This window comes from Halichoerus grypus, chromosome 7, assembly GCF_964656455.1.
Source record: "Halichoerus grypus chromosome 7, mHalGry1.hap1.1, whole genome shotgun sequence".
NCBI lineage: Eukaryota > Metazoa > Chordata > Mammalia > Carnivora > Phocidae > Halichoerus > Halichoerus grypus.
Window position 1 is genome coordinate 35,491,559 of NC_135718.1, and position 27,944 is coordinate 35,519,502.

The following is a 27,944-nucleotide window of genomic DNA, read 5'->3' on the forward strand; positions in this document are numbered from 1 at the left end:
TTCACAAAAAAGGCTACTTCCATTTATTTTAATGATTCTGCTACTTAAAAAAAAAAAATTATTTCCAAAGTTGGTTGAGTACAATGGTTTGATATTTTTAATACTGCTATTAGGAAAATCAATATTAGGTTTTCAGGGACTTCCAACTCAAAGGAGGGAATTCTATTTCAAGAACATCATGGAGGTAAGAACCAGCAAAGGAAGAGGCCACGTGTAATTTTACATGTACTTTCTCTCTCCTTCCACAAATTTTATAGCAATTCTTTTCAGAAAGAACTCTGACTTGATGAATAAAATGAGAGAGGTTTACAACAAAAACAAATCAACTAAAAGCCAACCCCGTAGTATGTCTTAAGAGGCCTCAAAATAACCCCTTTTTGAAAAGTAAGATTAAAAAATAATAAGCCATGTATATCAAGTAAAGCAGAAAAGCATGTATTTTTAAATGAAGAACATTTTTTTTTTTTTTTTAAAGATTTTATTTATTTATTTGAGAGAGAGAATGAGAGACAGAGAGCATGAGAGGGAGGAGGGTCAGAGGGAGAAGCAGACTCCCTGCCGAGCAGGGAGCCGGATGCGGGACTCGATCCCAGGACTCCAGGATCATGACCTGAGCCGAAGGCAGTCGCTTAACCAACTGAGCCACCCAGGCGCGCGAAGAAGAAACATTTTTAAAGAGTCTCCTGAAATATGGAAACATCTTACTCAATTCTACCTGCTATTTTATCACTTAACACAAAAAAATAAATAAACTCATTTCTGATTTTCTCTTAAAATATATCTAAATTCATTAAGTGGGCAGTCTTCTTTTTTACTGCTTCACTAGGTTTTGTTACTTTAACGGCCTGAATATAAAATTGTTTTTATAGACTACTGATTTCTAGCTCCGAATGAAAACAGTAAATCATAAAGGTAATATTTCTATTGTGGCTGACGGACTTTCAAAAGGAAGAAGGGAGTGTTGACAGAGACTGGGGATTCTTTTCAGCCCTCACACTTGGCTTTCTTGCAAGCTGGAAGAGAATCATCATCTGCTTCTGATGGCCGAGGTTTCTTCACTGTGGAAATAATTCCAAAAGCAGTTTTTCTAGTTTCTATAAGACAAACAGGGAAACCATAGGCCTTAAGTTAAGACATGATTTAAAAAGACGTGGTTTAACAAGTATCACGTTACTTTGACTTACAACATTAGTAAATGATGAAACCAGAATGAACTGCTATGGATACTGATGTCATTCACTGTTAGTACGTTTTCTTCCCCAACGTATACAAATATCAGTATATTATTTACATCTAATTCATTCTAAAGGGATTACTCAAGGGTAAAACTGCAGGGCAGGTTCTCTCGAATGGTCTGTCCATGTATCTTATGTAGCCAGGGCCCAGGTCACAGACTTTGGCGCAGCAGATGTCTTATGTATGGTAGAAAGGCAGATGAATCAAGACAGCCCGGTCAACAGTCAACTGTATCGCTTCCACGGTGATGACGTGTGTTTACTTCATTTTACAGCACGTACCATATCTGGGTCCCTCGCTAGGTCATCTATGTACCTCTGAAGAATCAGTCGTATTGTATTATCAACACCCAGCAATGCCTGGTTATCTAACAGGTGTTCAAAAAATACTTGCTGAGTGAACGAAGAAAATCAAACTCACACATTTATCGATCTCTCATATACTGGTGACGATGGATAAAGAATGGGAATTATTGGGTGTTAGGTCAGGCTGGCAGCAGAGTTCAACTTAAATCTATCCAATTTCAGCTAAAAATGGACTACTGGGCCAGGCACTGTGTCATCTACAGAGGGCACTGAGATGCCTACCACAGAAATAAAAGCACGTTAGGGGCAAATGTAACGGGAATGGAGGCACCCATAAGAAGACACTCTGCCTGGATGAATCAGGAAGGTATCGTAACAGAAGTAACACTAGGAATTCAGAAAAAGGAAAAGATAGGAGAGGATTCCTTTGCAAGGCATGGAGACAGAAGTAAGAAGAACCTGGTATGTTTAGGGGACAATAAGCTGGTGTGAAGGAGGAGTGTGAAAAATTTAGGGGGAAATGGGGCTGGAAGGGTAGCTTAAGGGCCATAATGCCATGAAAAGATCCAAATTTAGTCCTTATGAAATAAGGACTAGGGAGGAGAGAGAGGGAGAGATCCATTGGCTACAAAGAAGAGAGAATCAATAGAAGTTTGATAAATATAAATTCAGTTAAGATTTGTTTCAATAAAAGCAAAGTCAATTCTAAAGAGTTACGTAAGTATGACCTTCTCATTTATCAGGATTAATTTACCAAGTCTACTAAATCTTTGCCAGTTATTTAAAGAGTTTTAACTTATAAAAGGGACAAACTTCTCTCAAGGTCATTAAAATGCCAACTTCCCCTGTCCCTTCTCTACATTCTCCTTAGGATTGCTATTCACTGGTTTCTGGAACCCTGAACGGCCCACCTAATTCTGATTCCCTATAGCGACCTTTCCCATGTTGAATGGCAGCTACTACGTGTCCTAAGTCTTCCGTTTCCAGGTATCCATTCCAGCACTGTTTTCAACCATTCCACGATAAGGCTTCCAGACTGGCAGTACTCCTGTGCACTGCTGTCCTTCTGGAACGGGGCACTCGGGATAATACACAAGCCAGCTGGGACTTCATCAACGCAGACGGTAATGGTGAGACTCTGAATCCCCTTGCTTCAGATTCTTTTATTTCTTCTAGTGTAACCTGCGGCTGAATTCACAATCTTAGGAACCCACCATACCACAGTCTAACACTGATGCCAATGTCAGCTAAAAGCAGGGTAACTGTAATGTATCCTCCAGATGTGCTGTTAATTCTGCAGGGACAGCAGCCATAAACCAGGACTGTCACACTTGGGGGAAGGTAATGCCACCTAAAATCCACAGGCTTCCTTTAGTTCAGCTTCCATAAAAGCCTAGCTTTACACATATCCTCTGTTGACTAGCTGAGTTTTTTGAAGTCAATGTAGAACTTCATCTTTTTCCCATTATATTTTCTTATTAGTTTCCCTTTCTTGTTTTAGTCTATTTTGGAACACCAATTGTTATCCAAAATCCTGATGACTCCTTATGTTCATTTAAAACAGACAAAAATAACGGCAGAACAACCAAAGCATGAACCAACTATTTCCTAATTTCAAGACAAGTCCTAATTAATTTGGCCATTCCCAGAACTTACGTGATGGGGTCTAGGCTACCTAATACAATTATCTCAAACTAAAAATGTTGAAAACAAAAGCAAAATCATCTAATTTATGGTAAGTCAATACAGGAATCAGTATTGATCTCCCAAGTGGAGATCAGATCATTAAAATCTAGACACAACGCACAAGTCCTCAATAACTCACCTATTCATATGCCAAATAACCTAGTCTACATGTAAGCCCTACTCTGAAGTTTAAATTCATCTAGGTGATATCAAGTAAACTGCTTCGTGACCACTACTACTAGTGCTAAAAATCACAGAGAGAACAAAGATAAAACAGCAGATCCAAAGTGTAAATGTTTTTTTGTTTTTTTTTAAAAGGGAAGGAACAGAGACAGTATGTTTTGAAGATTTTATTTATTTATTTGAGAGCGCAAGTGTGTGCAGGAGAGGCAGAGGGAGAGGGACAAGCTGACTCCGTGCTGAGCACAAAGCCTGACGTGGGGCTCGATCCCACAACCCTGAGATCAAGACCTGAGCCAAAACCAAGAGTTGGACGGACACTTTAACTGACTGAGCCACTCAGGTACCTCTAAATTTTTTTCTTTTAATAAAACCTCATTTTCATTCTCTGAAGTCTTGGCATATCAAATACTTCTAGTTTAATTTTTATCTGATGAATAAGAAGTTCAGTGGCTTCAAGTAGTGGAATTAAGGTGAAGAGGTAGATATATGTAAATGAAATGTGAGTAAAAAATATATAGTGTGCACACAGTTGAGCATGTAAACAAAAACAAATGAGAAAAAGGATCACGAGTTGTAATAAATGTGAAAAGATACTATTTGAGTTTGTTAGTTGGGTTCTTAAAATGTATTTGCTGTTTTTGTGTTCCGAATAAATGGCTTAACATCAATTTTTCACATTTCAGTTCTTGCAAACAATGATTTCCGCAGGGGAAGCGTGCCTCTCTGGAGAGGAGAGACGAGAAAGATAGACAGGGACACACACGCAGAGCTTGGAAGACACGTTCAGCACTCAGTAACGCAGACCATGTTCAGTCCACAGAGTACACAAAGTAAAGCCTGAAGTGAAGGGCAGAGTTAAAACAGGCTGAGCAAAGACAAGCCTGAAGGAGCTTTGCAGAGCAGGTAAAAGTAAACGAGGCTCCATCATCTGATTAAAAAAGCCTGGCTCCTAACATGAGCATTTGGTGTTTTTATTGGAAGAACTTGCTCACCTCCATGTAGAAGCACTGCTCGGCAGTTGGTGGAGACGGCGGCCTTGGCGTCACTTTCAGACAGCCCAAACAGCAGTCCTCTGGTGGGGCCATTAAAGCTTTCAAGCCAGCGTCAGCCAAGGACAGGGGACTAACAGAAACCCAACTGCCAACGCCAGCTCCCCTGGCCACACCAAGAGAGACTCATTCTCCAGCAGTTCTAGCCTGAATGCAACAGGCATCTGTGAAGAGACTCGCTCTTAAGCTTTTATGATAGAGAGTCCCTCGTTTCCCTTTTTCTATTTCACCCTTAACCCAGGAAACAAAAGGATGAAGCTCTCTACAACCTATATAATTTGTCCTTGAAATTTTTAATTGGTAAACTCACAGTAAAAGGTTAAAAAAAAATCTTAAACTATAATATCATATCAAATTCCAAGTTTCCTAAAAGAACAATTCAACAACTTCTAACTCAGAAAAGGATACAAGTTTGCCACATCGTATGGGCCTCTTATTTCTAAAGGCTAAAATAAAGTGAACAAAAAATAGATAGGAGAGAAGTTACTCATAACATTTCAATGATTTCATTTGCAGTAAATTAATAGGATGCTTAAGTATCCAAAAATAAAGGAGTCAACCGCATCAATTTAAGTCCTTATAATTTTGATGGTTTCCTTAAGTTTCCAAAAGTTTCTAAAAGAACTCTGAAAGCATTTTGTAATAGCATAAAGAAAAAACTTCACATAAACAAAACCTGCAGCCCAAAAGGAATGGGGACACATTTCACTCTTCAGCACTTGCAATGGGCACAGGCAGCTCAAAATGAAAATACGCAATAAGCATTCATTACATTACTATTAACTTATCCTCTAGAAATGTTTCAAAGTTTTATAACTTGAAGAGTGTAAATAAAGTACTCATGCCAGACTCACCCTTTCTGCAGCACTAGATAGAATCACATTCTGCAAAACAGAAAGTGATCAACATTAATCTCAGATAAATGTAAAAAAAAAAAAAATTGAAAAGTCTTCTAATACAAATAACCAGTAATCACTTTTTAACATTTAAGGCTCTACAAATACCAACTTCTTTTAAAGATAAGGTAAAGAATCAAAGTCAAAGAAAGACCTCAGGACCAACAGCAGCCTACAGGACAAGAAACAGAGTAAGCCTTCCCACCAGATCTTACAGAAGGTGAATTCGTTTAAAAAACTAGTTGAAAAGGGCATATAATCTTAATTCAACTCACTGATGACAAAAAATTGTTATCTAGACCATTCTTTTCACAGTAGGTAAACTACAAATTCCTTATTGGAAGATAAAGGGTTTCAACAGATCTTCCTCCCCCACCCTTGCATTATTCTTCCTTTGGTATTTTTCTTTCCCTTCAAACTTGCAGGGCTCATTGACATGGGAGAATTTGTTTCTGGGCCTCGAGAATGTTCTGCTTTAGGGAAAAGGAATCAGTTAAACAATTCCAGTATATGAATAATAAGAATAAACTGAAATTAGGGAACCATACCTTTCCTTTGCAGACCTGCGTCAAATTGAGGGCATTGGAAATTGTGTACCTTCTCATTGTGGAGTCTTTGATAGCAGGGCTGTAGACGAGTTCAAAGCCCACGCCTCGGTCAATTGCCTTCACGGGAGAACAAGAAAATAAACTGTCAAGGATAAACACACACTGTCCTGCTTTCTTTTCACTAAGATTCTCCCTCATCTCCCTCCTCAACCCCACCACAGACCTCCTGCATGTCAAGGTACAGCCTTAAACAAAGGCAGATTTATGCCCGAATGGCACCATCCACAGGAGAAGGCAGATGTTTGGCTCTCTTTGATCAAGAGTTTATCTTAGCTGTGGGGAAGCTGACTTTATATAAACAGGAATCCTGAGGCAGAGCAAAGTCCCAGTGGGGTGCCAGATGGGCTATTCCTCCATGAACTATTAAAAGGAAAATGGAGATGTGCTCCCTACACTTAGGGTAAACTGCAAACACAGTAAACAAACAAACAAAAAAAACCAAAAAACCAAAAAATTTGACCCAAGAATGTAAGAGACAAAGAAATGAAGAGCTGAAAAAAGCTCAAAGAATAGGGTGGGAAAGCCCCTCAGGTGAGTCAATTATTACATATGTTGAATGAAGGAAGTACCATGTGTCAGGTGCTAAGAGTCTTATGTATATATTTAACCCTTATGATACCTTTATAAGGCACTGTGGCAGACTGCTAGCTGCCCCCAATTATCTGTTCTCCCCTTTTTCTTTACTTCTAGAGGCCCTGAGCTTTGGCTGGGCTCAGGGATCGAAGAAGCCTGGGCTCTTAACTATTTTGCCCAGCTCACCAGACAAGCTTGGTCTTTTACATGAGAAAAAGAAACTTCTTTCCTACTTAATACATTTTTAATAGGTAGGCATCCACAGGTAAGAAAACAGCCTGGCAGGGGTGGAGAGAGAACTGAAAGCCACCACTACACTGTCCATCTTTTCTGATGAGCAACTCTGGATCTTCATCCATTCACAAGATATGTGTTCAGGCAACTATGTGTGGGAATGGTGAGCAAAAGCTGACATGGATCCTCCCTTTTCAGAGCTTATAGTTTACTCTAGGGGGACTATCAAATAACTACACAAAAACCTAACACTTCAACTGTGGTACGTGCTATCAAGGAGAAGTTCAGGAGTGGATGACGAAAGAACTGAGTAAAGTAGAGAAAGGAGCATTTTCTGAGGGAGGAGTACAGGGAGAGGCTCTGGGGTTGGAGGGAGTGTGGGAGCATGAAGAGAAGGTCATGGGCTGGGGAAGACAGAGTGAGGGGGCGCCCTGAGGCTAAGGACAGTGGGAACAGCCACCGTGCAGGTCTTTAGGACTGCAGGCAGACTCAGCAGTGAGAAGCATCTGAAGGATGCTAGCATGGCCGGGCCAAGTCCCTTGGTTGCAGTGGTCTTCTGAATGAACAAAGGAAGGACGGCAGACACAAACCGGGCAGCGCCTGGCAAATGAGTTTCTATTACCCAGAGGATGAGCTGGGAGTGGTCAGCTGTGGCTGCTGGAGGTCTACTTCTGAATGTTCGCAGGGAACGGAAAAACCGGTCTTCTTCCAGAACTGGCAGCCCACCTTGATTTAATTCAGGTGTACATGGAAGGCTCCTACTTTCCCTCCCTGAACAGAGACTTCCTTTCTCCCATCCCCTAATCCTCCCTTCATTAACTTCCTCTTGCCTTAAGGTTCTGAGATTTTATTATAGATTTCCTTACATATCTGATATTAGCTTAGTTAAAATTTACATGAGATTTTCCATACTGCCATCTTCCCTGACGACTTTTTCCCACCTCTAATCCTTGGGCTTATGTTGATTCTTTCTGGGAATGGTGTCTGTGATGATACTCTCTGTGCCACAGTTAAGTGTGCATCTCCGTCTCCCTGCCTGTCTTATGCACTGCTTGAGAGCTGGTGTCATGGTATTTCTTCATAACACACAACTGCCTTTTATGCAGAAAGTGTTTAATATATTTATATTCTGAGTAGATAAATAGTAGCTTATAAAAAAGAGGTTATGTAATAATGCTTTCTATAAGCTAAATAGTAGCTTATAGAAAAAAGGTTATGTAATAATGCAGATTATTCATGTAAAAGGAACCAGGATGAACATAGCGAATTATTCAACCAAAACACTTCCTTCAGCCATATTCTCAACTATTCCCTTGGCTACTTCTCTTACCAAAACTACTAATTAGTCAAAGAAGCTGACATTTTTTTCTTCATCCTTCTATTTGCTGAACTAAAACACAAGGCAGTAGGATGGAGAAGAGGGGAAATAAAAGATGTGGATGGAAAAAAAAAAAGATGTGGATGATACACAGAACTGGGGGACCAGGTCAGAAAGTATTCCTAACTGTATCTAAAATTTTAGCCCCCTCTGGGGATGAGATCAAAATAAAAACTCTCTTTTGGGGGAGGGGGGGAGGAAGGAAGACAATCATCAGCTTAATTAGTCTTTAAGAAAAAAGTTCTGATTTTGCACTTAGTACATTAATCAAGTTCACTTTTAAATAGCTAAGAAAAGTCTGAGACAGAGAAATTATACATAATTTCTACTACTGAAGTTTGTGAATATTTCTTTCATAATACTACACTTTACATTTTTAGATGGATAAAATACAGACTCATTACCGGGGCCTGCTTCTAAGACCATGCTAATGTAAATTGCCTTAAGTTCCTCAAATGATTGTTCCTAACAGCCTCTTCATAAAGAATGACAGTGTCTGCCTGATTGGTTTTTGTTCACATCTCTGACCAAGGTTCTGGAATAGGCAGATGATCAGATTTCTATACTAATGAGAAATAACAGTCATAATGATGCTATAAACCAAGGGCAGGTGTGTGATATTTGAATCAAGAAAAACTGATGGTAAAATTCCAAGAACTAAGCGAAGCTTAAGATGATAGGAAGAAAATAGAGAGTTGATTACCAGGACAATATACAGATTCTCTGTTAATTTCATAAAAATTCTTTACCGAGTCCAAAAGGATTCAACACCCTTTTGGTGTATCATTATCTAAGACAGGTAATTTGTTCATATAATTCACAAACGAAAGTAACATAAGAAAGCAATAAAAAGTCTTGTATCTCTGCTCCCATCTGCCCCATCCCCACCTCCCATAATTATTTCTATTAATTTCTGTGTCTTCTTCCAGAGTGTCTTCATACAAACACAAGTAAATATGAGTATATGTTATTTTTCCTCTTTCTTACCCCAAAGGTAGACCACCATATTCTTGCTCTGACTCGAGGGCGTTTTATAGCGGCAGAGTATTTCACTGTAGAGCTATGGCGTGTAATTAACCACGCCTCTACCAGTAGACTTTGGGTTATTTCAATATATCTGTAGAATAAACACTCAAGTGGGACTGCTGGGTATTATGGGTTGAATTGTGTCCCCCCTTCCCACCCTCCTGAAAGGTATGTTGAAGTCCTAACCCTCAGTACCTCAGAATGTGACCTTATTTGGAAACAAGGTTGTTGCAGATATAATTAGTTAAGATGAGGTCACTGGAGTAAGGTGGGCCCCGATCCCAAGACTGGTGTCCTTACAACATGACAACCACGTGAAGACACAGAGACACACAGGTAGAACACACTGCGAGGCAAAGCCAGAGACCGTGGAGTCATACAGCTGCATGCCAAGGAGCCCCAAAGATTACCGGCAAACCAGAAGCCAAGAAGAGGCAGAGAAGGTTTCTCCTCCAGGTTTCAGAGGGAGCATGATCCTGATGATATCCTGATTTCAGACTTCTAGCCTCCAGAAGTGTGAGACAATAAACTGCTGTTGTTTTAAGCCACCCAGTTTGTGGTGCTTTGTTATGGCAGCCCCGGGAAACTCACACACAAGGTCAGAAGGGAAGGCAGCTGTAATTTTGATGGTTGTTGCCAAATTACCTTTTGATGGTTGTTGCCAAATTACCCACTTCCCCGTAGGGATCGTTCCAATGTACACTGTTACAGCAATGTAGGAGAATGCCTGCTTCCCCGTAACCTTATGGCAGAGCGTATCATCAAACTCCCGGGTTTGTGCCAATCAGATGCTTTTAATGCGAATTTTTCCTATTACGATGAATTTAAGTATCTTTCATTTTTGAGGGCCATTTGTATTTCCTTTTCAGTGAAATGTCTTTTCACATTCTTAATCCATTTTTGGGCGATTGTTCATTTGTGTTTTTTAGCTTCTCATTTTCAAAGTCCAGAGTGCTAACCATTACACTATGGGGCCACCTTTTTAGCTTCTCATTTTCTAGGAGCTCTTTATACATTAGGGAGATTAGCCTTTTACCTTCAATATATGTGAAAATATTTTCACCAGTCTTTTAACTTTCTGGTTTTTTTGCCACACAAAAATTGTTGATACCAGTAAGTGTGCTAGTACTGGTCTAAGCACTGGATCGATAAAGCACTCAATACATTTAGGGTCACAATATGTGTGATGAAAAATAAAGTTTATAACGCACTCACACCCAACTCAAGTATATATGGAATGATTCCTGAAACAACTTCACTGCTTCAGACACTATTTACTGGACATTTCTCGGTGGGGACTAATTGGACCATGAAGACAGAAATGGATTACAGTTAAAGGAAGTGCTGAGAGGAAAACATCAGGGAGCAAAACACATATAAGCACTGAAATAACTCCATAAACTTGAAGTCATTGTTGAACAGCAATAACACTGGAAAAAAAATCAAAGGGAAGGCAAAGCAGCATGTGCTGCTTAAAAAAAATTCTTCTCAAAACCTGAACTCCTAAAGATCACGTTTTGAAATATGAAATTATTCTATGCTTAACAAAGAGCTCTGCTGTAAAGTAATTTTAAATAGCATTTTCCAGTGGGAAATGATGGTGGATTTAGAATCAGAGCTTGAGCACAATTCCCAAGTAAACTTTTGAGAGAAGTGTGAGCCACAAACTACCTGAGTCTCGTTTCCTTATCTGCCTAATGGAGATACTTCACACCTACCCACCCTACAGCTGCTGGGCTGGGGCAGGTGAGAAAGTGCCTAAACCATAAAATAAGTAATGAGAAGTCACCTGGCTGTCTAAGAAGACGAGTTGACTTCAAATTTTTTTTTTTTTTTTAAGATTTTATTTTATTTATTTGACAGAGAGAGAGAGAGACAGCTAGAGAGGGAACACAAGCAGGGGGAGTGGGAGAGGGAGAAGCAGGCTCCCGGCCGAGCAGGGAGCCCGATGTGGGGCTCGATCCCAGGACCCTGGGACCATGACCTGAGCCGAAGGCAGACGCTTAACGACTGAGCCACCCAGGCGCCCCGACTTCAATTTTTTGAAATCCAACTATCACATGATAAAGTTGTGATTTCCTACAAGTTACTTAGACGCCAGAACAATTTTGTAGGAGATTTTAAAGGGAATTACATAACTGATATTATGGTGCCCTAAGCACGCGGTGAAGATAAGTAAGGGGATGCCAGCAGTAAGCTGTACAAGTGGAGTGCTCCGGTGTGCTGGAGCTCCTGGGCCCTCCTTCATCACCCCAACCGTCGTCGTCTTCTAGCTTTATTGAAGAATAACTGACAAATATCATTGTACATATTTAAAGTATACAACACAATGATTTGATACACATATACATCGTGGAATGATTACTAAGATCCACATGATTTGCACATACATTACCTGACATAGTTAATGTAGTCAAAAATTTTTTTTCTTTCTTTTTTTTTTTGGTGAGAATGCTTAGGATCTATTCTCAACAACTTTCAAGTACACAACACCGTACTAACTACAGTTATGTGAGTACATCAGATCCTCAGAAGTTATTCTTCTTATAACTGGAAATTTGTACCCTCCAACCTATCACCCCAACCTTTTGAGCTGATGACTGTCACGTGGCTTAAGGCCTCTAGGTAGAAGACTAATGAATTAAGTATCTTAATGATTTTGCTTTTCACCACCACAAAAGGATACAAATCCTATTCAAATTAAGATCTGTGCCCAATAAAGTGATCCTTATAAAGTCAACCTATCAACTTTTCATGGCCAAAGACAAGTTTACTCTCAAATCCAAAGAAGCATGCAAGGACAGGGACTTAAGACTTAACGGTTACCCACATTTACCACATGTTCTATACTTTCATGGTGAATATATTTCCATTTTTTAATAGAAATTAAATGTAAAATCATATAGCTCCATATCTAGAATAGATATTATTAGATACAAATACATACATATCATACAGCTCTTATTTGCCCTGAACAATAAGCTAGCTACCTCTTAATAATGTTTCCAGCTTTCTCTTTCAAATGAAAAATGGGTGGTGAATACATACTTTCGTGCTTCCTGACCAATTCACACCACAGCCTACTTCCACACTAGATGAAGACTAAAAATAATCTTGCACAGCCTTTCCTTCCACTCCATCATCTAGTTTTTATTAAACAACATATGTAAAATGTTCACACCAGATTTTTAAAAAAGCAGACACTGTGTTAAATACTGCCTATCCCTCTCACTTGTCAAATTTTTACTTTTCAGAATTCTTAAATTGAAATATATGGGAATGAAGCCAAAAATATCCATCAAACAGCAGTTTTCCTGAACCTACAGATGGAACTCGAGCGTGGGTGGTCCTACTGCCACTGTTCCCATGCCATCCTCCTCACACTGCCCCAGTGCCCCACTTCCCTCCCTGCCCACGCTTGCCACCAGACCCTGACAGCCAGCTAAAGACTGATGACAAGCAGGATTTGGCCATGTTCCCCAAGCTGCACCTTGATATGCTAAATTAGACATATATCCATTCAACTGACAAATTCTAAGGAGCATCCATTGCAGGCGAAATTTTGGGGTAATTAAAAAGGCCCAACCCTTAGTTGGTGCACTCTAGAAGCTCACAATCTGGGTTGAACAGTAGGGCACATTCATAAGGAACCGAATGAAAGCCCTTGCCAGAACAGCCACTGAGAAGCCTACCACTGCTGTAGGACATGAGGAATTATGTGCTGTGCACTGCTGTCCGTCCATTCCATGGACTTGGCCTTAGCACCACGGGCTACCATCTTGTCCCAACCAAGGACACAGTACCGTATGTGGGTTTACTCAGGCAAAGAAGTCTAGAAAATGGCCTTCCTTATTCATTAAGACAAAGAGAAAGGTAAAAAAGTTGCAAGCTGAATGGTAATTTACAGCGTGGCTGTACCACCTAATTCCAGAAACCAGATTGGTAGTTGGAGGTTGGTAAAAAGCCTTGGCAAACTTCTAGAGACAGAGACTGCTACCTCTGGAGAGGAACAATATGTGAGGCCAACGAGACCGCCATCACCTTGGGTACTGTATTAGTTTGTGCCTTTTATCGCAGGTAGCTGGAGCATCTCAGACATCTCTTTTGACAGGGTACCAACCAGAACTGTCCCCACCCTGTGACTGATGAGCTGAATGGCTTCTCCTTGCCAGCCTGCATTTTACCACATTGCAGAGGTGAGCTGCTAAAAACAACACAGATCTCCAACTCGAAAATATGATGATTCAGGGTTTTTTTTAGGGTTTATTTACTCATTTGTAAGTACCAGCAAGAACATGGGAAACAATAACTTGAGCTTAATAAATATTGCTTTATGTTCAGTAGCACTCTGTATTTATCAGGAAAGAGCTGGTTTAGTTTTCCCTTTATATACGTGACTTTAAAATTTTGAGTGCTTTTCAAGTTCTTTAGTAGCGTATTTTTAGGGGTGGAACATAAGCCAACTTAAATTTTTCCACACGGATTCAATTTTTGCACACCACACAGATCAATGTTCTCCTCTGTGTCCCCCCTATTCTTGGCATCAAGCCAATTCCTCAGCAGCAGTGACAGCGAAAGAAAGCTCGAGGAAGTTGTGATTCCACGAGACAGAAGAGGGCAGTGATCGATCTGGAAAAAGTACATAAGTCTTTAATTTTCCAATTCTGACAGGATTGGGTTTGGAATCTGGACTGTCTGTGAGACCCTCTGTCTCCTTTGAGAGGAATTCTTGAGAAGGGGAGACAGGTTTGGAAGCCGCTCTTCTCAGACGGCATCCTAACCCTTCCCCAGGACCTGGCCGCCTGACAGCCGCTGAGGTGCAGCCCTCCCACCTTTTGGATGGAAGAAGACCGGCAAGAAGGCGTGACAGATGGAAGACAAGGGGTAGCGAAAAACAAGAGAAACTATGTAGAAAGGTAGTAAGAAGACTTCTGTGGCAGAAGCAGGAAAAAAAACTTCCCTGAACACATGGCCACCTTCTGAGGTTATTATAAAAGTCACCCTGGGCTTTTGTGCTTTTGTGTGAACCAGTGGGCTTCAGGGCTTCATCCTGCTTGGACCTCATCCACTGGGCTTTCCGCGCCCGGCTCCTTCAGTGAACTTCCGGTCCACCCGAGCTCGCTGGTGCCTCAGGAACCCTCTCTGTATTTTTTCTCCTACCTCTTCTTTCTCAACTGCCCTATCCCCTTACTGTTCAATGCTCAGGCTCTAAGTGTCTGTCGTTATGGCTATCCTTTTAAGAAATATCCTTCATAAACTCTGGCTTCTAAGGCCTTTTAAAAACATCTTAATAATTTACTGGATAGTTTTTGTTTTAAGATCCTTTTCTACCTTTAGTCAGCTTTCAAAAATGAAATCCTCTTTTCTAAACTGCCTATTTATCACCTAGCCTTTGGTTTTTCCTTCTAAAGAACACTAGGTCCTTTTGCCCCTTTTCCAGTTTGTTAGTGTGGGTTTGCAGAGATTCACATATAGAAGGGAAAGTACACTTACCACATTAATAGGGGGTCTTTTGAAGTAAAATGGTAGTTTCTCTGTTACAGTTACACAGACTAAATCCACATCTAAATGTGTACAAGCAACCTGTCAAGAAGAAAGAAAACCAGGTAAAGCCAAAAGAAAAAATGGCACACATTAAGAATGGGAGGAAAAAAAAAAAAAAGAATGGGAGATATAGTCAAACCTGATTTAAAGAGATACAGGTATGGTTCAGTCCAAAGGCATCATAATGGTGCTGAAATATATCTGTCAATGATTAGCCATTCCTTCACATTTGGTTTGAATGGTTTAACTGTAACCTAGCTGGAGCACAGTGATATGTCCACGGATCATCCCACCAGACAGAGGCTGGAGACCCTCGAACTCATGGTCTGCTACATAAGGATGGCATGCTAAGAGAGGCTCAGTTTCCAGAAGGCTACATCAGATTGTTCCAGAAAGAGGCAACTAACTGTTCTGAAATCCAGGAAGAAAAATAAGCCAAAGGAATACGTGCATGGTCCATTTATTCCACAGATTATTTATTTTTGTGCCAGGAATTGTCCCTGGCCTGTGGCTCCTATCAGACTACTGAGGGGCTAGAAGAATACTGACATGGCCCTACTGACAGCAATTTTGTTCCAACTAGAAGAGAAACAGTCTACGTAAGTGGTCAAAGCAGAGCTGTTACAAATCAAATGATAGTGAACGCATTTTTCAACTTTTAAGTTCCCTTGCCTTTGTTCTAATTTTTGGTCTTGCTTATTGATCAATACTTTGCATTTACTTCCAAAAGAGGTTTGAAGTGGCTTACAAAAACAAAACAAAACAAAAACATACAAAAGAAAATAAATAGATAAGGAAAACAGGATAAATGGAAAATCAGGGAAGCAAAATAAAGCTGGGGAAAGATTACGAGCATAAGAGTATAGGCCAAAACCACTGCTAAAAGATGCATATCTGGCTCTGATTTGGCCGTTAGTTGATTTCCGGTGACAGAAAGAACTGGCTGTTTTGTACCGTATTACAAACAAGCCTTACTGACAATGCTGGCGTACACAGGCTTGAGGACAAGTTCAAAATGCCGGGTTGGCTCTGCGGGCAAAGCAACCTCAGTGCTATGGCCAGAGCGGGGGGGCAGAGCAAAGGAAAGGGGTAAAGAGCAGGCAATAATATGACCCATATGATCAACCTGGACTTGTAGCAGTGACAGGAATGTCCCATCTTGCCTCTCTTCTTCAGAATTCCCACTTTGGTCATTCCTACTCCCACTCAGGGCTTTAGGAAGCAAGCAGTGATCAGAGGCTGCCTGGCTTTAGACAGTCATAGTAACTTAGTAAGCCTGGAAAGTAACGCTGTTTTGGCAGAAACACTTGGCTCATAAAGAATCTGCCCCATCCCAACTACTACCGCTGTCCACCTCATAAAAGACTCATTGAAAATTTGGTAAGAATGGATGAAAAGCTCTGAATAGAAGATATAACAAGTTCAGCTTCCGGTCACCGTTTTTAAGCTATCAGAATAGCAAAGATCCAAAAGTTCAGTAATCCACTGCTAACAAGAGAATGAACAAACAGGCACTCACAGGGTCTTTAAATCAGTACAGGGTCTTGAAAAGCATTTTAGCAACAGGCATCAAAATTTTAAATGCACACATCAGCAATTTCGCCTGTAGGAATGTATCCTGTAGAAGAGCCTCTAGAAACACATTCTATAGCCTTACACCTAACAAATGCTCAAGACTATTAGTGCGAGGACAGTCACTGCAATACCAATCACAAAAGTTTAGATACAACTAAATATCCCTTTATTTTGCTTCAATAAATTATAGTCCCTTTATACAACGGAATATGAGGACTCCTTCAAGGGAATGACATACATCTCTAATTGGTATTATGGAACCATATATACTGTTAGGTGAAAAAAAAAGCACGGTGTTAGAAGGAAGGATGGAGGGAGGAAGAGGGGAATGAAGGAAGGAAGGAGTACGTAAATAATTACTGCCAAGAAGATACACAAAAACTGTTAGTAGTGATTGCCTCTGGAGAAAAGGGAGAGCTTCAGGTGGGAAGAAAGTGTACTTTTCAATGCACACCGCTTTGCACTGTTTAAACTTATTATCATTGTTTTTCACTTAAAAAAAAGCAGATTCATTTTTTAAAAGTCCGTTAAGCATTCTTCCCCAGAATAAAGCTAAATTAGGTTACTTTTTAACTAATGTATTGCTCATTTTCTCCCTCTTATATAACAGCAGCTAATTAAAAACTATCCCTTGTGTTAAGTACACGTATTATAATAAACGTTCAGTTACAAAGGACAGCTCCCCTTGGCTCCCTCTGACACCTCAAACTTAAAATGTCTCAAACTGAATTCTTTTGTTATTCAACTTTCTATTAATCCAAATGTTTAATTGATACATTTAGAGAACTATAAAATAACAGCTAATTTTACATTATAGTGATATACTCTCTAAATCACTAAAACAGAATAAATTATGTTCAAATAATATTTGCAGTTAAGAACCTGAATATAGTGGCTTTGCCAAGTTGTGTATGAATTCCTATGAACTGTTCGTCACTTTTTTTTGGCCAAGGACTCCTATGAGGATTTAAGGAAGGCATATTCCCCAAACTGCATATACCCACAAATACATTTACTCTTCATTCTATGGAACTGGGGGAACAGGAGGGTAGGGGTTCAGTCTCTCCCAAGTCCCCTTCATGGGTGTAAGGTTAATACGTGTTTGTACTTTATGACAAATAATACACAAGGGAGAGCCAGACTTACCCAGAGAAAAGAGAGATGGCCATAAACCATGCCTCTCAATCTGAAGTGTGTGTATATAAACTCCTGAAGAATTTATTTAAAATGGAAATTATCAGGCCTTACTCCCAGTGATAAATTCAGGAATAAGTAGGGCCTAATAACCTGCATTTGAAGAAACAGCCCTGTCTGGTGGAGCCAGACCACAGCTTGAGGAGCACTGCCTTGAAAGGTACTCCCCCCTCCTCAAGAGCCTCAGGTGTTGCGAGCATATTCTACAACAGTGCTCTTCAAAGGCTAAGGATATGGATTTTGGAAGGAAGAAAACAGACCTTCTATTTCTATTTATTTTTTAATTCATTCTCTTAAAATTTGTTTTGTGTGTGTATATTATTTCAAAAATCACATTGATATACTGGAACATACACATAATTTATAAGAAAATAAACAATGTACTGGGGATAAAAGCTCAATATTTTTTAAAATTGATAGAGTACAAAATCAAGTACTTTGAAGACCACTGGACTAAATAACTTGAATTCTCCTCACCCTGTTCAGTCGCTTTAAATCCCTAAATGGGAGTAACTAACTCAGAAGTTCCCGAAGCTTCTATGTAATTGCGTCTGCCAAATTCCATGCCATCTCTCATCCCAAGAAGTCCTGGCTAAAGGACTCCCCTTACAGTCTTTCATCTCTGCCTTATCCCCTGGGGTAACTTTGGGGAGGGAGGGTTTATCCATGAGACATCTTCCAGATACTCCGAATGGAAAATCGTATGTTATTTCCCATGGAAACAATGCCATTTAAGGTGGTTAGATTTTAAACTACTAACTGTTAACATATGTGTGTGTGTGTATGTTTTTATGACTCATTTTAGAGACCTTAGTTTTAGAATATCACATCTACAGGGATGCTTGCTTAAATTCTAGATAATCTACTTAAGAACCAAACAAATAAAATCACTTATAGAATACAACCTGCTAAGCAACACAATGCTTGCATTTGACCCAGTTCCAAACCATTATATACTTGTAAAACCTTTATGAAAACCTTTATGATTAAAAAAAGTCTTTTAAAATTGATTTTCTATAGAAAACTGGGACAGTGCTAACTTTGCGTCTTAATGAATGGGAAAGATCTGGACAGATAAGAGGAAGATGTTCCAATTTTAAAAACTGTTTTCATGTAATTTTTGAGTGTATCTGCATAGTCAATTCCAAACAAATACCTTGTATGTCATTTACAGCTTTATTCCATCTTCCGGAGTGTTTCTGACAGTTCTATCCACCATATAAAGCGTGTGTTCACGCTTTTGAATTCACACTTTTGAATAATCTGAGAAAAACAAATACAGCTGACCCATGAACAACATAGGGGTGAGGGATGCCAACCCCCCACTCAGTCGAAAATCCACGTATAACTTCTGATTCCCCAAAAACTTAATTTCTGTTGACCAGAAGCCTTACAGATAACATAAACAGCTAATGAACACGTTTGTATGTAATATGTATTATACACCATATTCTTACAAGAAAGTAAGCTAGACAACAAGTTATTAAGAAAATCATAAAGAAAATACATTTATAGTACTGTACTATATTTACTGAAAAAAAATCTGCATAAAAGTGGACCTGTGCAGTTCAAGCCCATGTTGTTTAAGGGTCAACTGTAATAAGATAAAATCGCTAAGTGAAATTTTAATGTATTCTAAAACCCAAAAGTCCTGGCTCTACTCCATACTACCTGAGATTTAAAGCAAATCATTTAGCCTAAGTCTCAACTTTCTCTTCTAAAAAATGAGGGTAATAAAGTGTATCTGTCCTGTTTATTCCCAGGATTGTTGTGTTAAAGATGATAAATATGTAGAAGTCTTTGGAAGGATATATAAATGTATGCCTCCCCACCATGTTATAGGACTATGGAAAAGTAAATTGTGTGCACTTCAGAATCAATTAAAAAAATAAATGGGCAACAAAAAATTAGGTACATGCCAACTTTCACTCTACATTATAATTGAGTTGCTATTACTTAGTAAGAAAACTAAGTATACTAAAGTTTTGGTATAAGAAAACTAAAATCTTTTGCTATTTAATGAACTTCAATATGCTCATATTCCTCCTTAGGGTTTCAACACTGAATGAGAATGTCCTGTGACACTTGGAAAAAAAAAAAAACAGATACTCTAACAACCCCAAACCTAATGGATCCGAATCTCTAGTGGTAGAGACCTGAACGTGCCTGATTTTTGAAAGTTCCATAGGAGCTTCTGATAACTGAGAACCACTTGATCCTACTACCTTTTTCTGAAACAAAATTCTCGAGAATTACTATAATTGAGCATTTTATGAAAGGCGTCACCAAATTAAAAAAAATGCATAATTTGTGCTATTTCCTTGAAGTAATATAAACAATTAAGAATTGATAGTTGCTCTAAAAACTAAATTTAATCACACATCAGCCTCCTTAGTCAACAGCGCCATCTACTGGGTAAACTTAAGGAAAATCATCCTATAATTTTAGAACTGATTTTGCTTAAAAATGAACTCGGCTATAAAATTAAAACATCAAAGACCAGTACATTGTTTTTTTCTGCAGTATCCATTTGGTGGACAGAGTTTTGGTAGATGGCTATTTTCTTGAATCAAGATAAAAACAACATTCAGAACTTTCTAAAAGTAGCTGTGCCTATTCTACACAGTAAAACATTCCTGAAAAACTGTTATTACCGTTGATTTTTTTTTTCTTTCCTGTAATCATTTAAAACACGCAAAGTGAAAAAAATAAAACAAAATACCCAGTGTGTTCTGTCTCAACTTGACAAAATGAACATACATGTTCAACAACTTTCCCTCCTGAAAAGTCATGGAAATGGCAATTTTAAAAATACAAAAGGAATTAAACTCATAAAAGCTCAAGGAACACAAAGGGCAATAGTATCAGCAGATAGCTGATTCTGAAGAACTTCTGGAAGACTAAAGGCTGACATGATCATGCTGGCATATGGACCACACCTCAGAGCATGCAAAGGAGAAAGCCAAACCAGAGAGATCTTTTACGTCACAGCAGAACTTTGCACCTTTCTTCCCTCACAGGCAGCAGTGAATAGTACGAAGGGCAGAAACTGAAGTGATTTCAGAGCTTTGAAGGAGACAGACCAACATTTATTTAAGAGACGTTTCAAATGAATGAATGAGTAAGTGAATGAAGCAGAGATAAAGAAACAGAAAAAAAACCTGACTCTTTCAATCTGAGCCCATGAAATATCCAGCAAGATGAGTAAAACAAAACAAAACAAAACAACACATGGCATCTAAGCATCCCCTCGTGAAATTCCAGAATCCCAAGTATACATGAAAAATCTTAAAAGTTTCCAGATGGAGTGAAACAGGTCACCTGCAAAAGCAGAACATCAGACTTCTTATATAAAATAATAAATACTATTTTCTTTCCCTATCTGTTACTTACATGAAAAAGTTTTTCTGTCTTTGGAAAAACTGCAATGATATCGTACAGCCGGACCCTTGAAGACGTTGCTCTCTGGCAATACAAAAAGAACGTTATTGTACAGTAACAAAGAGTGCACACGTGGAATTCTGACTCATGGTCTAGCTGCACTTAGTTTAATCACATAACATTTCTTACATGCCATTTCTGCTTCGCTTTGTATGAGGACAGAAAAGCCCACCTAAGCACATGAGGTTTCAGATCCCACCTATCACCCTCCTTCCCACATTGTTACCCTTTAACTCTGTACCAAACTGCGCTTGAGATGTAAAAATCAAATTGGATAGTTCATGCTCTTACAAGTGAGTGGAGGAGGTTGCCAGATATTTACTGAGCACCTACTGTGTGCAGGGCACTGGGGATACGAACTCTTTTAAGGCATGTGTCTGGGCTTTCAATGGAACTCACCATTTTTTTGTGAGACAAGAAATACACATACTAAGCATGATACGATTAGGTTCACAGTAAGAATACTGTTAAATATAAATTAAAATACTAGATGTGCAAGAAAATACCTGACAGTCCTCTGACAGCAGGAAAGGGATAGATCAGTTAAAGAGTTATTGCTTAAAAATGAAAATCTCGAACTTAACACCGTATGTGTATGTGTATGAAAAGGCTGGGAAACTAAGAATCTGAGCCCTGAATATGGGTTCGCACTGCACAGGTCCACCCATACATGGATTTTTTTTTTTTTATAAATCTAGTACAGTACTATAAATATATTCTCTTTCTTGTGATTTTCTTTTAAAGATTTTATTTATTCATTTGACAGAGATAGACACAGCGAGAGAGGGAACACAAGCAGGGGGAGTGGGAGAGGGGGAAGCAGGCCTCCCGCAGAGCGAGGAGCCCGATGCGGGGCTCGATCCCAGGACCCTGGTATCACGACCTGAGCTGAAGGCAGACGCTTAACGACTGAGCAACCCAGGCGCCCCTCTTGTGATTTTCTTAATAACATTTTCTTTCCTCAAGCTTACTTTATTGTAAGAATATAGTATGTAAGACATAGAACATACAAAATGTGTGTTAATCAACTGTTTATATTATCAGTGAGGCTTCTGGTCAACAGTGAAGCTGTTAGTAGTGAAGTTTTTGGGGAGTCAAAAGTTATACATGAATATTTAACTACATGGGGTAGGGGTAGGGGTGTCTCTGAATGATGGGATAATATGTGATATTTCTTCTTTGCTTGTTTGCACCTTTAAAGTTTTTACCTCTTATCTTGTAAAAAGAAAAGGCATTCTAAAAATCAGAGGAGGAAGCAGGCAGGAAGGGCTGCTGGGCAGACACACTGATACAGGGCAGGCTTCAGGTCTTAGAAAAGTTAGGACCTAGCATTCTGTGCCCTCTGCTTGCCCACTCCCAACCGGAAAGGGGACAAAAAGCGTCCACCAGGATCCTCATGATAAAAAGAGAAAATGAACATCTTTGTGACCCATCAAAAGTGAGCTCTACCTGGGCCCAGAGAACCAGAACCCTTCCTTGCAGTTGTATAAAATACCAGAATTGGGCTTTCCATTTTTTTTAAGCAATGCTAATCGTTGTAAAGGAGGCCAGCCTTTCCTTGATGATTCCTGTTCTATGGCAGAGGAGTCCACTCCAGCTCAAGATAAAACTGCTCACGTTCTCAGGGATCTCGCTTTCTCCCTCCTTGACTAGATCCTTCCCATCAGCAGGCATACTCCTCTCTCCCACCTACCAAAACCCAGACAGCAGGTTCTCATCCACAAACCTCCCTGTGCCTTCTGCTCCCCTATGGAGTCAACTTCTCAAGCAAAGTCAGTGTCACACACTGTCTGCATTTCCTCATATCCCTACCATTTCCATGGAGATGGTTTTTGTTAAGGCAACCAATGACTCCCTTGTCAATATTTGAAGACATGTTTGAGCCCCTCTCCTGCTGGACTACTCGGGCTCACTGATCCTGCTGACCCTTCCTCATGTTTTCCTTCTCCCTTTCCTCATTGTTTTCCTATTTCTCACTGTCCCGCCTCAGTCTCCAATCCTAGCTCCCCCTTCTCTACTCCACCATTAAATGCTGAAGTTCCTCAGAACTCTGTCCTAGAACTTCTCTTCACATGTCACGCATGAACCAGGGATTCTCATCCATTGCCATGACTTCATTTATTCTCTACAGAGAGACAGCTTCCAAATCAGTATCTTTAATCAGACCACTATTCTGGGGGCCACACCCCTTTTTCCAACTGCCCATTTGACAACTCCACTGGAATCCTCACAATAACCCCATAACCCAAACATGGTGTCCTCAAACCTGCTCCTCTTTGTATGTCCCGCCTCAGGAAAAAGTGCCACCATCTACCTAGCAGGCTGATCAGGCCGTGCCAGGGAGTAGTCATACTACATCCAATCAACCATCAAATCCTGTCAATCCTCTGCCTTCCATCAAGCCTCTCAAATCCCCTCAGCCCCTCTGATCCAGTCTCTATAATGCAAACATCATAATTTCACTCCCTCAGTTAAAACTTTCAAGGGATTCCAACTGCTCACCCAGACCTATCTCCCGAACCTCATCCCAGGTTAGCCAGCTCACGAGGCTCAGCCCTATTGGTGTTTCATTTCCCAGAAAACGCCATGTTTTTCTGGGACCCAGGACCTGTGTCTAATCCATCCTGTCTGTGGGAACACTCTCTTCTGCTCAAGACCTATATAACACTTACTGATTCTTCTGGCCCCAGGTGGAACATCAACTTCCTTAGGTTGGGCCCCCGATACATACTCTCAGAGCATCCTTTATTTACTACCTCCAACTTTTCAAATATTCCTCACATTCTTAATTATCTGTTTAGTGCTTGTCTTGTCAATTAAACTATAACCTTCCTAAGTTCAACAATTCTGTCTGTATTATTCACAGCAATATCCCTAGCACCCACCTTATGTCTGGTTCACGTTAAGTTCAATGAATAACAGTTGTCAAAGGATTCTTTAACTATAGTATCCCTATATATGTGCCAAGAGTAGAAGAGACTGTTATGCTATGTGAATTCTGAGGATAGGGAGAGTAGGCAGGTATCATATCTGGGGGCAAGGGATTCAAGAAGGGGGTGAGGTTCAGGGTGCCTGGGTGGCTCAGTCGGTCAAGCATCTGCCTTCGGCTCAGGTCATGATCCCGGGGTCCTGCGATCAAGCCCCACATCGGGCTCCCTGCTCAGCGGGGAGCCTGCTCCCTCTCCCTCTGCCTGCTGCTCCCCTTGCTTGTGCTCTCTGTCAAGTAAATAAATAAAATCTTAAAAAAAAAAAAAAATTAGGGAGTAAGGTTAAACATTAACTAGTACAACAACTTATAAGGCCAAAAAGAAGAAAAAATAACTTACCAAAACATTGCAGTGAGATGGATCTGAAACGATAATCGTCAGTCTAGTTAAGACTTTGATCGGTCTTGATTTTCCCTATAAACGAAAACATTCTATCAAAAAAGTTCAAAATGCCAATGACTGATTTTCCTCTTTACTAGTGGAAAGTAGTCATTAAAAGGTGCCAGCAATAAAGGATATGACTATCAGTAAAAGCTAGTCTTCATTCTCAAGGAATTTATAATATAATTAGCAAAATAAAGATGTACACGTGTTAAACTACATAATAAGATTATTTAAAGCTTACAGGATTTCAGGAAAAAAGATCATCAAAGAAGTACTGAATTGATAGTAAGAGAATGCTTCATGGAAGAGTTGAGTCTTGTGGAAAAGTAAGACTGGTAGAGGAAGTAACAGTGCAGGTTAGAGAATCCTACATAAAATTGGGCATATTTGAATAGGTATTATGGTTCTTAAACAACAAAATACCCACCTGTACAATTGGCAAAGTCGTAAAGAGTTCAGAAATAGCTACCGGTTTTTCAATTTCCTACAAAAAACAATAAACAGTCACCCTAGATTGTACATGTTAAAGGAATGAAGCGTAATGGAAAAATTACAAGGGGTTTTCAGAAAAGTTAATTTCTGATATACAGAAACACTAAGCAAGTTTTGTTTTGTTTTTTTTTTAGATTTTATTTTTTATTTATTTGACAGAGAGAGAGAGACAGTGAGAGAGGGAACAGAAGCAGGGGGAGTGCGAGAGGGAGAAGTAGGCTTCCCGCTGAGCAGGAAGCCCCATGTGGGGCTTGATCCCAGGACCCTGGGACCATGACCTGAGCCGAAGGCAGACGCTTAACGACTGAGCCACCCAGGCGCCCCAACACTAAATAAGTTTTTTAAAAAAGGAAGAAAGCTGGAGATCAAAGAAGCATTTGGGAACATCAATGGATAGGAAGGATGAAAAATAGTTTTTAGATTGAAATAATCTAAAAGGTACAGTTGTTGGTCTGAAGAGAAATATACACATTTATGAGCATGTTTAAGAGGGGAATCAATTAGTAATGAGTCCACGTCAGTAAAATAAAAAGGACTAAATACTGTGATTACAATTCAGTCAATAACAATGTACTTCTAGAAATTATTGAAAGTTATTTAATTAACATCAGTTCAACTTTAAGAATCCTTCTACCATGCCCTAGTACTTCACAAAAAACTTTGCATTGACTCAGTTGTTAACATGTAAAATAAGATAGTACACAAGAGGGTGCATTTAAGAAACATGCTCATCTGTAGCTTCCACATTACCAATATAAACAAAGAAAGACAACTGTAAATGCTGGTTATTATTAACTTCAGAAATTGTTTTTTACCTGTTTCTTTTCCTTAAATTCGACAACATGATTGATGGCAACAACTGAATAGCCAACTGAAAAGAAAAATTGAACATTCTTGTTAAACGTAACAACGTCTTTCCTGTACACATAGGTTCAGCTCAATTCATGTCAAGATCAGGGGTCAGTAGGAACAGCGGTTGTGGGTATGGGCTCTGATGTCAGACCGCCTGCTTTCAAATCTAAGTATTACCACTTACAAGTTACTTAACTTCAAGCTTCAGGTTCTTCAACTGTCAAATGGTGTTAACAGAACTTAGCTCACACAACTGTCATGAGAAATAAATAAGATAATAAGCATAGGATGATTTAGAGCAGCGCCTGGCACAGAGGCAGGGCTCTGTTTGACCTCTGTGATGTATTATTAGTACGATACCTTTTTTCTCACTCATTTCTTTTGCTTTTTACCCTTTCTACTTCCTTAAGAGGCCCCTTTCCTAGGAAGAAATGGAGTAATCACTCCCTCACACCACTGCTCACTTCTCCTTTCCAGCTGCCCACCATCAGTAGATTGGGAACTCTCTGAGGCCAGGGCCTTGCTTTATCAGACTCAATACAGCATTGTTCTGGACATTTGGACTACCGAAAATAATGACTCCTATCTTTAAGTTACTTAAATACCAATGGGGACGGTAGGATACTAGTATTAAAAGATAATCCATATTAATGCCAAAAGAATGGTTCTCTCTCTCATCAGTTTGTTTGATTTCCTTCTTTCCTCCCCGTCCCCCAAATAGTTAATGAGCATCCATTACTTGACAGGCTCCATAGAAACCTCCTTATTTTTAAACTTCTCTATCCCCACACTTTACAGTGGAAGGAAGAAGACAACAGTCATGATTAAATCCAATAATTAAAGAGGGTCTTATCTCTCAAGGTTTTTGCTTCCCTTGGATTCAAATATGAGTGACATTCTAGCACTCTGGCCACGCTGCTTCCCTCCCACCCGCCTAGTACTTCTTCCCTCTTCCCCCACCTCCCCTTCTTCTTAATAATATTATTCCCACAATGTCACCCTCACGTCCCTCCCCCCCTTCTTTGAATTCCCACAGCATTCCCCGTCTGTGCTCAATTCCCCGAATTGCTCTGATACTGCTGTAAGGCAGAAAGGGGTGATACTAAAAGCACTGGCGTGGGAGACTTACACACTTGGAAGCCCTGCCTTCTGCCATCCATCAGCTGTGGGGCTCCATGCAAATCCCCCATCCTCTCAGAGCCTCAGTTTTTTTCAATTTGCGTGGGAGAAGGAGCTGGAGCGGGTAAGAGCTCCCAAGTGCCTTCGAGTTTCCCGCGCCCGGGATCAGAGCAACACCGTGGCAGCATCAGCTACCGGGGACATCCCCGAGATCCCAGGAAACCTGGACGAGGACAGGCCCTCGAGTCCCTTCTGAACGTGGCCCGATGGTCTGGGGGACAGCGAGGCTGGGCAGGCACCGCGGCCCGCAAAGCCGGGGAGACTCACGGTGAGCGGCGTTCTCTACCAGCCCGCGAAGCGCCTTCAGGTCGGAACCCGCTCGCAGGTCCAAATCCGCGAATACAGCCATGCTGAAATCACATGATCGTCGTGCGCCCGTCTGCGCAGCCGCACGGCCCTCCCCCTCTGGCCTGCTGGGAATTGTAGTTTATCTGCGCAGTCCGCCCCTCCCTCCACTTAAATAGATATTCACTTCAGGTTCAAAGGCACTTGCCTCGCCTAGAAGTACCAGCAAAAGTTAGTGTGTGGAAATCCACATCCTTACTTCAGTCCTTCTTTGCCTTCTTCTGAATGAGAATGTTTGGTTTCCCTCGGAGGCATTCACATCTCCCACCATTCCTCCTAGGAAATACTGTAGAAAGTGATTCTTTCGCGAACCGGACGCTTTTGCCAAGAGCTGGAAGCGCTTTTGAAACAGTCATAAGAAACCCTTTTCCCTCCGCCTCCCAAAGTCCATCCTGTTCTTTAAAAGGGCTTATCGGGAAGAGGGAGAACTACAGAAGACCTCGGAGAGAGGGTCTTTATGTCCAATCAGGACAGGCGGTCCCCAGCACGCGGCTTTACCTTGCGGTCACCGTCCCCAGCCACGAGATGGCAGGGCTCTCTCTAGGACGAGCGGTGAGCCCCTGTGCCGGTTTAGCCAAAGAGGTTCGACAAGGGAGATGCAAAACTGAGATGTGTCACTTTTCCATCTGAGAAGGGTACAAAGTGGCATATATCCCACACATTTGATGTTTCCACATTTTTGGACCTCATTTAAAGGAACTCTCGAAGATTGACAAATTATCCGACAACGTAAAATTGTGGAACTACAGTTTACATCGGTGCTTCTCCGACTGTGAC

General features: G+C 40.3%; 1 protein-coding gene across 2 annotated transcripts; it reads right to left on the reverse strand.

The window, feature by feature from the left end:
* On the reverse strand, window positions 1-27,242 carry RPP30 (ribonuclease P/MRP subunit p30). Of its 2 annotated transcripts, XM_078077387.1 has the most exons (11): window positions 27,090-27,242; window positions 25,607-25,662; window positions 24,727-24,783; window positions 24,255-24,329; window positions 20,881-20,952; window positions 14,668-14,757; window positions 5,904-6,020; window positions 5,314-5,343; window positions 4,868-4,905; window positions 4,403-4,482; window positions 1-1,094 (listed from the first exon to the last, which is right to left on the reverse strand). In XM_078077387.1, exons 1-11 carry the CDS (start codon window positions 27,169-27,171, stop codon window positions 985-987), a joined length of 807 nt encoding a protein of 268 aa, XP_077933513.1. In that variant the 5' UTR covers window positions 27,172-27,242; the 3' UTR covers window positions 1-984. The 2 variants fall into 2 exon arrangements, with proteins under 2 accessions (XP_077933513.1, XP_077933514.1); XM_078077388.1 differs by lacking the exon at window positions 14,668-14,757.
* Window positions 27,243-27,944: the final 702 nt, after the last annotated feature.